This window comes from Panicum virgatum, chromosome 8N, assembly GCF_016808335.1.
Source record: "Panicum virgatum strain AP13 chromosome 8N, P.virgatum_v5, whole genome shotgun sequence".
In the NCBI taxonomy this organism is placed as follows: Eukaryota; Viridiplantae; Streptophyta; class Magnoliopsida; order Poales; family Poaceae; genus Panicum; species Panicum virgatum.
In genome coordinates, this window is record NC_053152.1 from 12187840 (window position 1) to 12199042 (window position 11203).

Consider the following 11203-nt stretch of genomic DNA (forward strand, 5'->3'; position numbering starts at 1 on the left):
TTTACTTGAACTTAATTCTGAGAGTGGCCCTCTGTGTGGCTTGAGTGGCTCACGTCTCGTTAAAATTGGTTTTTGTTAGAAACATGGTTTGGGGGGCCAGCACGGTGCTTACTGCTGGGTTGGCCACTCTCCATAAGGACCGGTTCATAGAGCGACAACCTGGGACAACAGCGCTACCACAAGACTGGAATGGGACGGTCTTGGCGTAATAATTAGGTCTTTTTGGTTTGGAGTAACTTACCTGCGGGGCAAGGGTGGTAAGCTTCTATGTCCCTCGTACTGAGTGGCCTCATCTGTGGTATTCTTGACGCCCACTAGACCTGCTCCATAGTCGCTAATCTAACCCTCGCGGTTACTCCCTACCAACGAGATTCTTTGTAAAGGCCTCGTAGTGAGTTTGCTAGTCATCTCACCTAAGGAAGTGTGATGAACAACTGGCATAGCTCACGACTTGTGGGTAAAGATGTGCAACCTCTGCAGAGTGGAAAACTGGTATACTAGCCGTGCTCACGGTTATGAGCGGCCCAGATCCTCCTTTTGATTAGTGGGGTTATCTCCTTCCGACGAGGGAGGTGCCTCTCGGGGTTACCTTGGCTTGGTTCAGTTTGGTTCTCAGTAGTTCCATAATTAATTCTGATTAATTACTATGTAACTGGGTTAATGGTAATTCATCAACTCGTAGTAAATAGCTTTAATAAAATTTTGCCAACACTTAAAAGCTAATGCAGTCAGTCAGCCAACATTAGAGCCTCATAGTTTGTGTTATACTTGTTGAGTACAAGTTGTGTACTCACACTTGCCTCTTCTCTACCTTTTTCCTCTTGGATACTCTACTGCTGCTCAGTTCCTGCCGACACGAGGGAGTTTGCACAGTGCTACCAGGACTAAGAGGACTTCTAGGCGTTCGTCTCCCAGTCGACATCCCTGTGGCGCCCTGCTCAGCTTCGGAGAGTTTTATCGTATTTGTACTTCGCTTCTGCTGTATCAGACATTTTTGTCATTAATGTAATAAATAACATTCGTATTCGCTTTATTATATCTTTTTACGTGATATGTGCTACGATATACTATTCATTCTATTGTATATACGTGTGACTTGATCCTGGCACGTATATGATTGCTCGGTTTATGTCCTTTTATAAACCGGGTGTTACACCCTTTTCCTTGACTCCCCATCGGTCGATGAGCTACAGACCATCCAGAAGAGAAAGGATCCTGAGTGCTCTAGAGATACGCAAGTCAAGAACCAAGCACTCTATGATTATGTTGATGGGTTAACTATCACTATGAATGTGATTCAACCAAGTAGCGCCATTCACCACCACCGCATGTGCTACAAATGCGGGCAAAAAGGTCATTATGCCAAAAGTTGTCCACAGAAGTGCCTGTCACCGGTAGCACAGGATGCCCAGAATGATCAGAATTAGCAGCAGGTGATACCAGTATGCAGTGATCGTACAAAGCGTAAGCGGACTAAGAAGGGACCAAAAGAGTACCAAGAGATTCGACATGCTTCCAACTCACATCATATGGGTATGAGATCCTGACTCAGGTGTGCGTAGAGCTTAATCCCATCCTTGTCTCTCTTTGCTAGCCAGCCCAGAATCTCGGGACGAGATTCCTGTAAGGGGGTAGGATTTGTAACACCCTAATTTAAATTTCAGTAATTAATAATAAATTTAATTGGCTTTATTTAATTTTCTAAGGTTTATATGCTTAGTCTTGCATTTAAATTAATTTTCTTTCATAAGTAATTAAAATTTTCAAGGTTCGACATGTTTGTGCATACATGCTGGTGCATACTTTTATTTGGTTGAGTGCATAGGAGATTGAATTCAAATTTCATTTGAATTCAAATAGTTTGTGTGGAGTTTGAAAAAGAAAAGAAATAGAAAAGAGAAAGAAAAGGAAAGGAAGAAGACCCGGCCTAGGAAACCAATCCAACCCAGGCGGCCTAGCACCCAGCCCGGCCCCCTCTCTTTCCCGTGGCCCGTCCCGCTCACCCGGCCCAACACCATTCCCCGTCCGGCCCATACCCCAGCTCCCCGCGATCAGCCCAGGAGACCGCCTGGGCCAGCTCATCCGCAGCGCGTGCATCTCCGTCTCACTGCAGCACCAGTCCCACCTGTCATCTTCCACCTCCGGCGCTCCCGCAACGCCCTTCCGTGATCCCAGGCCGTGATCTCGCCGGCCTTCCTTATCGGGCGCGCATGCCGAGATCCCCGGCGCCCCCTTTAAACACCCCCCTGCGACCCCCTTTCCCTTATCCTCGCCCCGCAGCCGCCGCCGTAACCCTAGCGCGCTCGCCTTGCTCCGCCGCGCAACACCCTCTGCTCCGCTGTGGTTCGGCCGTTCCTCAGCACCTCAGCCACCGCGGGCCACCGCCGCCGCTTCGCCTCGGGACCAGGATCCTCGCCGAGCTCTTCTTCTCCGGCCCCGGCCCCACTGCGCACGAGTTTTCCCATGGAGGAGCTTCGTCGACCCACCTCTGCGACACCGTGATTCCGCCGCTGCGCCGCCGAACCTCGACATCTGCACGTCGCCATAGCTTCACGGGGTGGTGAGGAACACGCCGTGCCCTTTTCCCCTTTTCCCTCTCCCTCTGCACGTGTGAGGATGCCTCACCGTAGTTCGGTAGTGCCGCCTACGCCGCCGCACACGCCACTCAGTGCCCTGCCGAGCCCAGCTTAGTGCCTAGGCGAGTTCGCCGTGGCGCACTGACCCTTCCAGACCCGCGCACGGGCCGATTTGACCCAGGGTGCACCAAATCAGCGAGCTCCGGCGAGCTCCGTTGCCGCCGAGCCGCCATCACCGTCGAGAATCTTGCTCCGAGCCTCGAGCCACCTTCCCGAGCCTGGGAATGCACTCTCGGCCTCACGCTCACCAACCCTGATCTGAAACTCCATAGCTTGGGGCCTGGATCGCCGGATTTCCCGAGCGCCGGCGAGCCCACCGCCGCTAAGCCAGCACCGGCGACCCGCACCACCGCAACCCTCGCCTCACGTCCTGAACCACCGGATCGGCATCCGACGGCTGCGATCTGATAGGGCCGAAGTCAACCAGACCAGAAAATGGTCAGCGCCTCCACTCTTGCACAAAAGCCCTTGTTCCTATTTGAATTTAACCCGCAGTCCTGGTTAGTTTAAAAGTATTTCCAAATCCACCCCTGCTTTTATGTTTTAGACCCTGATCTTCTTTAAAATTTAACCCGCTGTCCACCCAGCCGTCGCCCCTGGTCTTTTTGCGTCCTAACCCCCGCGTCTATCCTTTAATTACGTATAGGTCCCTGGTTTTTGCAGAAAACCCCTGGAAACTTAGTTTTTCTTGCAGGAAAGCCCCTAGATCTTGTTTTAGGCCTAGTTTTCGCGTTCTAGCTCCGTTTTAGGCGTTCTTTATGTCCACGTGATCGTTGTAATGCGTAGAACAGTTCTAGCTTAGTTTTGTTTGCTGTTTTTATGTATTTTTGTACTGTTTCTTAGTGTTTTCCTTTGTTTGAATGTATGTGTATGTGCTGGACTTGTTTTTGGCGTTGCGATCGTGAGTAGACGTTGATCCTTCGGAGGAGTACCAGTACCCGGAGCAGCCACCATCTTCAGAGCAGTTTGAGCAGCAGGAGAACTTTGAGGAAGGCAAGTACAACATGAACACCACCTATCACTTTTAAATACATTTTCATATTTCATTTTAATATTGTATGCCTATAAGGACTTTCCTAGCCACTTTATATCCTTTATATATATCCCTTGGGTTGCATTTTGGTTAGTTGTGCTAGGTTGCTGCGCTATAACACACTTGGTGCTTGAGTGCCATTTTCACCCGTCAACTATACTCAATAATAAAGGAAAACCACATGCCTTACTCACATATTTGTATCACTAACCTCGCTCCACAGTTTTATTTGAGTTTTGTACATTTCAGATGAGCAGGAGCGGAATAAGATGAAAAAATGTAGCAGACGCCATACAACTATGCAGAATATCGCATCCGGCATCACACCCTTACAAAGAGGGCCCACATGTCAGAGGAAACGGGCCCTCCACGCAAGATGCACTAAAGGATAAGGATAAGATCCAATGAATCAACCACTCAGCAAAGGATCAGGCCAAGGGGCTGCCAGGTGGGGTCGGCCGAACCTGGCCCGGTTCCCGTCCTAGTGCACTTCGAGGAGGAGTAGCTGCTAAGGCACCTGATCACCTTCCATATGTGCGTTGGCGGGAAACCGACCTCTAGAGCTATAAATAGGGCCTATATCCACCCCCCTCAACACACACACACACACTTCATTCCATTCTCTCCAAGAAGGCTCACCTCTCTCTTGCTCTCTTAGCTAGGTAGTGGAGCTAGGCTAGTTCTCTTTAGCGAGCAAGTCGTCCTCGGGGTCATTGACCAATCCTCGGCTCCTGGTATGGCTTTGTATCTGACTTGTCAGACTTCTATTCATAATATAGAGTTTTGCCATGGTTGCTTTACTATCTTGATAGTTTATCAATCCATGCTTAGATCATTCATAAGTTATGCTACGGTCTTGGTTAGGCCAGATGATTCGGGTACGGATAGAGGTTCGTTGTGTTTTCGGGCTTGCTCTAGTGTTTTACTTGTCCATCCGAAGGGTGGGAGACCTGGGGGCACTAGACTAGTGACTTCATACACAATCTTGGTGCTCGGGTATGCGGGATCCTTCGGATATGACCGTGCTCCACGGTGTGACAGGGGTAGACGGCAGGTGGTGACAACCCTGTCCGTCTGGCGTAACAGCGGTGTTACGTTTAGCGTACTCCTCGACGTTCGGGTTCGGTGTAGGAGTTCATGCAAAGAGGTAACGGGACTGGATGTACTCCGGTGCGGGACCTTCTCCCCGCTATCCCATTTTCCTGGCACCTACAGTCCTAACCATAATCTAACATGACCCCAGCTTTGGATAGAAGCACTAGGACACCTAACCTAGCCTAAGCTCCAGCTGACTTGACGTAGGATAGAGTAGTTCTTTGTTTTATAGTTTCTCTCCTTTATTCCTTCCTCTTGAAGTGTGGATGTGTGCTGTGTCACGTTACCATTGCTTATTCTTTATCTGTACTTACCCCTATTAGAGTATTGCCTATTGCTAGAGGCACAATGTAATGGTTAATGTTGAGTATAATACCTTTGCCGCTGCCGTCCTTTGGGACATAAATAAATGACAATATCCTTACTCTCTGAGTGAAATGCTACAACGGTATATCCGTGCGCTTGCAGATCCATCTGTAATCGTATTGATTATACCACGAGAGTGGCACCCCTTGGGTGCAGTTGCTAGGATGGGTTCGGCGCCCTCATTTCTAGTGATTGCACTAAGGACTGCCAACAGGCATTTCTGGTGCTGTTGCTAAGGATTAACCATTCCTAGTGATTACGCTAAGAAATGTCAACAGCCAGCTATGTTTGGGCTAGCAAATGGTGGATTTTGTGGAATAAAGACCTGTAGGTGGCAAGTACCATTCCCGAAGTGGATGCACCATTCGACAAAGCTCAAAGTAACTTCAGATAGCTCAAAACGGTTTATGCAATATAAGGCTCTGGATGGGTCATTTTAACCATGGGAAACCTTCACCAAAATTTTAGTTTTAAAAGAATTCCGAGGGATTCCCTACTAGAGCAGCAGTTTAAATTCCTGTTTGGGCTATCTCGAATCCCGCAACAACTTAGACTTTCGAAATTAAACTCATGCCTCCATACAACCTAATTTTTAGTGGGACTACTATGTGCCAACTAGTTCAGGTACTAGGAGAGTAAAAAGCTGTAAACAAGGCACATACAGAGTTTAAACAGAGCAACTATTCATCATTTCCAAAGTAAGCGCTCACACAGATTTCCATTCATATATTTTATTTAAAGCATGTAAATATTTTTGGTATTTTTGTTTATAGATTATTTATTCATTACTACTATTATTATTTTTGTTGGCATGGCAACTGAATGAAAGAAACGGGTGCGATGACTTACCTAGCGGTGTGACTCCCCCCCCCAAGCTTTGATGAAGCTCAGTCCTCCTCAACGGAGTCCTGCTCTCCCTCTTTGGGGTCCTCATCATTGTCATCCTTGTCCTCCTCGTCGTTGTTGTTGTTCTCCTCCTCCTCGTCGTTGTTCTCGTGCTGGTATGGCTGGTGCTGCTGGTACGGCTGGGACTGCTAATAGTCCAGCCCAAGGTGGATGAAGACGTTCGAGACGTCGTACTGCAGGGCGGAGGTCAACCCCCAGCTCTCCTGAGTGAGCTGGGTGTTGTGTGCCATCGTGTCTTGCATCTCCTGCTGCTGTGTCCCAAGTGTGCTGATGCGGTTCGAAAGATCCGCGATGCTCCGAAGAATCGGGTCCTCATAGTTGAAGCGTGCTGAGCATGAGGGACCCATCTATGGACCATAGGACGAATGCATACCTGCGGGGTAGTATGGTCCTTGTCCACCTGCGAATCCACTGCTACCGGCCTGGTACGGGTCGTAGTTGTATTGCCAGTACGCCTCCTCGAAGCTCATGTTCTCCGTGGACGGTCCCGGCTGTGCCGAGGCGAGTCGTGAAGGACCTGCTTTGGCTTGCCCACGCCGTGTCCTGTTCCTCATCTGTGGACCTGCAACACTCCGTCAAGCGGGTTCTCTTTTCTCCATCTGCAATGTTAGGCTTTTCATCGAGTAGAGAGAGAGTCTCGGGCATGGAAGCTCGATCTCCCTATCATACCCAGGGTAACACATAAAGATAGAATTTCCTGGCCCTTCCCGCATCATGTGCCCTTGCACAAAATGCTCAAGACCAACCTCGTACCTGTACGCCTCCATCTTAGGCAAGAAGGTGACTTCGGCGCCCTCCATCACTTTAAAATACCTCGCCACATGGGTGACCAGTGGGGTTATGTCAATGGGGCCTTTGGCCGTAATCATCTTCTGCCAATGAGCAAGCATGCTCCGGACGGGCAAGAAGCGAATCTTATTTTCCATAGCATACAGACACTGCAGCTCAGGCAAGCTACAGAGGCGAAGGTCTGTGCGGGAAAGCACAACCATGGCGAGCCACTTGGTGAGAAACCTTATAGTAGGATTATGAATTGAAACTATGCTGTTCTTACTACTCACGGGTTCATTAGAAATTTCACTCCACCAAGAGCTATGATCATACTAATAGCGCTCAACAAGTGTGTTGGGGTCTAGGATGCATCTTTTATTAAAGCCCAAAGCAACACTAAATTGTTGGAGATTCATTTCAACTTGCTCGTTTGTTGACGCTCACTAACGACCATTTCCAGGCGTCAAGTTGATCAGAAAATCATGAGAGTTTGCATTTCTTACACGCATCCTTATCCAATAAAGTTCATAAATCACACTTTATCTTTTAGAAAATGCAAGTTGTGTTTTCAAGCTAATATGCAGGTTACAAGCACACTTTGGTCCGACACAAAATCACAGAAAATATTAGAGTACCGATTCAGGCTCAAATGGACCAAGTGAAGCACAAGAACTGAAGCAAACCCAGTTGGGGCAGGCCGTGCCTCAACTTTAGGACAAGGGGAGACCAAGACAAGCCCACTCCAGGAAGTTGGGGGTGGTTGGCGGCCCGGGCAGGCCGACCGACCTACCTAGTCGGCCAGCGAGGCCCATGGGCCCCACCGCCTCAACCAAGGCACGTGGCGCTTCACTATTGGCTCACAACGTCGGTTTGGGGTGCTACGGCTGGTGGCTCCCTGCTATAAATAGAAGGGGGGTAGAGAATAGAACACACACACACACACACTACACCTCTCACTTCCTCTCTTACATTCCTTGCATAGTCTTTAGGCTTAGTGGAGTTTAGGAGAAGTCTAGGAGTCATCGAGTCGTCGGAGTTGCTCGAGAGTCTGGTATGGGTTCATCTCTAGCTCTCTCTTGTAATATTTGGTCGTTTGTAATAGAATTAGACTATGGTTACCGATATCTGCTTGAAGTATATTCTGAGTTATCGAGTATATGCTTCTTGTCATGGCTGCGTTATTATTCAATGCTTGCATTGCATGATCGCCCTGTGCTGGAGATGGTTAGTGTTTTGTTCTTAGAACTCTATCAACTGCTCCAGCATTCGTATGATTGTTCTAGTGTCATGCCTGTCCATCCGGAGGGTGGGGGCTCCGCGCGGGACACTAGAGTATCCCTTACTAGTGTAGACATGGTGTCTAGTATGCTAAGAGTTGCGGGATGTCAACTATACCCACAGTTTGTAGAGGTAGCTGGCAGGTGGTGACAGCCCTGTCCGTGCGTTTTAGTAATCCTCCACGTTCGGTATGGGGGTAGGAGGTACATAAAGTCGCCGGGGTGTACGGGCTCCTCCCGTTACTTCGATAGCGATCTCTCTGTTGTGTAGTTTAATCTCTGACGAGCTAACTAATGAGAAAGTGTAGATATAGCTAGCCTAGCATAGCTGAGTCGAGCTCTGACTTTTACCTTGCTTCCGGCCTAAAGTAACCTTTATTCTTTTATCCAGAAGAGTAGTTTGTGTGTGTGTCACACTACCTCCTACCATGTTATTATCTTACCCATGTTTATGCATGAGAATATCCAATCTAGATAGAGCTCACCAACTGATCTATATATTCTCTCACTCATCGTCTTCCCTGCGGAAATATAAATGACACCCCGGTATACTCCCGGGTAAAATGCTACAGCGGTATTTCGTGCGCTTGCGAATCTATTCGTGGTTCATGAAATACTGCCGTCCCAAATTGGCGTCTGCGGGCGTCATCGATAGGTGACGTTGGTAGGCGCCAACAAGTATTTTTGGCGCCATTGCCAGGAAAGGCACAGAGTGAAATATATAGACAGAGTTGTGAATAAAATCGAAATTGGTATTCGCTTGCTAAACAGGCTAACTTGGCTTTGTTTTCTTGTCTTCGTTGATATGAAAACAGGATAGTGTATGACCTGTTTCGACTTGCCACAAAACTTTCATTCTGATCCAGAGTCACTTTTGAGGAGGACGCGAGCTCATCTCGTATCACCTGGGGGATCACTCTCAGCAGTTGATCCAGTCATCGCATCGTCGTCAGCTCCTAGAGCTATGGCCTAGAAGACACTCCGTGACTACTCTGCTCCGTCTGCTAGGCAGGTCCCGACCGGACCCGATGTTAACACCGGAGGAGAAAATTTCGAGACCAAGATGGATCTTATTACGATGGTGCAGGCCAGCCCATTTTGTGGCAGGGCCAATGAGGATGCCAGCGCTCATCTCCAGCAGTTCCTGGAGCTCTGCAGTACTTTTGTTATCAAGGGTGTATCGCAAGATGCAATCCGGCTCCGTCTGTTTCCGTTTTCTCTCTTGGGGAGAGCGAAGCAATGGTTTTATGCTAACAAGACTGCTGTGGATACTTGGGACAAATGTGCCAAGGTGTTCCTCTCGAAGTTCTTCCCGATGGGCAAAACCAATGCTCTTCATGGTCGGATTTCGAACTTCCAGCAGGCATCAAATGAGTCAATTCCAGAAGCTTGGGAGAGGCTTTAAGAGCATATTCTGGCGTGTCCGCACCATGGAATGAATAATTGGCTCATTCTACAGAACTTCTACAATGGGTTGACATAGTCATCCCGTGATCATGTGGATGCCGCTGCGGGTGGAGCTTTCTTCTCGCTGACCATTGAAAGAGCTACATCATTGATCGAGAAGATAGTTTCCAACCAAGGTTGGAGTGATGATCGCCTCCAACCATGCCAGCGAGGTATGCACTCCGTCAAGGAGGCCGACATGCTCGCTATGAAGATTGATCTCCTCCTCAAGAAATTTGAGGATTATTCCTAAGATAAGGCTCAGATGCAAACACTTCAAGCCTTGGAAACTCTCATGACGGGCGAGGTCTGCGGGAATGTTGGACATCCGAGCGACAATTTTCCAGAAACCCAAGAAGAAGCTCTATTCCTCAATGGCACCAATGGGTTTCGTCCACAAGGAGGTTAGGGGTGGAATCAACCACGCCCATATTACCAAGGAGGTAATGGAAATTCAAATTCTTTCGGTCCTAACCAGCCTACCTTGAGAGATCTTGTCTACCACCAAGCGAAGATCAGTGAGTCCCTTCAGAAGAAGTTGGCCGCTATGGACAAATCTATGGAGACCATCCATGCCAAGATGGACGAATTCTCCACTGCCATCAAGAATCAGTTTAGTTTCAACAAGATGATTGAGACTCAACTAGCTCAAGTGGCTTCTACCATGCCCCCTGCTTTGGAGAATGTTAAGGCGATAACCACACGAGGAGGTAAAACTACTCAAGACCCACCTTATCCTAACCATGTTAACAGGAAGAAAGCAAGCCCGGTGGCAGAAGAACCACCTCGGGAGGAGGAACCCGAGAAGGTTCATGAAGGGAAGACGGCTCCGCATGAATTTTATGATACCCAAGTATTGCCGTTCCCTATGAGGGCAAGGAAGCCAAGTACAGATGAGCAGTTCAGCCGCTTTGTTGAGATAATACAACAAGTGAACATCAATGTACCCTTGATGGATGCGATGAAGGTTCTGACCTATGCTCGTTATATCAAGGACATAATCAACAACAAGCGACCACTGCCAACTACCAAAGTAATCAAGCTCACTGAGGCATGCAGTGCAGCTATACTTCAACAATTGCCCGAGAAGAAGAAGGATCCAGGATTCCCAACTATCAGATGTTCGATAGGGGCACAGAACTTCGACAAAGCCTTATGTGATTTGGGAGCCAGTGTTAGTGTGATGCCGAAGGCAGTCTTCGACCAACTCAACTACACAGAGTTGACACCGACACCCATGTAGTTGCAATTGGCTGACTCCATAGTACGGCACCTAGAAGGAATCGCTGAGGATGTCCCCGTGAGTGTACGGGACTATTTTTGTCCCAGTCGATTTTGTGGTACTTGATATGGATAATCAGAAGGAGACTACTCACATTCTAGGACGGCTGTTCCTCAATACAGAAGATGCACATATTGATGTTGGGGCCGGAGAAATCCGACTCCATATCAATAGTAAAGAGGAGAAATTTGACTTCCGACCCAAGAAAGAGCAATGCTTGATGATCCGGGTCAAATTTGGGCCAAATCCTCAGAAAATTAAAGAAGTCGAAGTCACACCCTCTCAGAAAGATAGTCTTATACCTTTTATGAAGACACTTATGAAAGAAGATCCAGCGAACTCAAAAAGGTCTAAGAAGAAGGGTAAATCAAAGGATCATGTTCCTGCGCCG

General features: G+C 48.2%; 1 protein-coding gene across 1 annotated transcript; it reads left to right on the forward strand.

Annotated features, from left to right (window-relative positions):
* The first annotated feature begins 10110 nt into the window (after positions 1-10110).
* LOC120684790 lies at positions 10111-10773 on the forward strand. Its single transcript, XM_039966665.1, has one exon. It carries the CDS (start codon positions 10111-10113, stop codon positions 10771-10773), a length of 663 nt encoding a protein of 220 aa, XP_039822599.1.
* Positions 10774-11203: the final 430 nt, after the last annotated feature.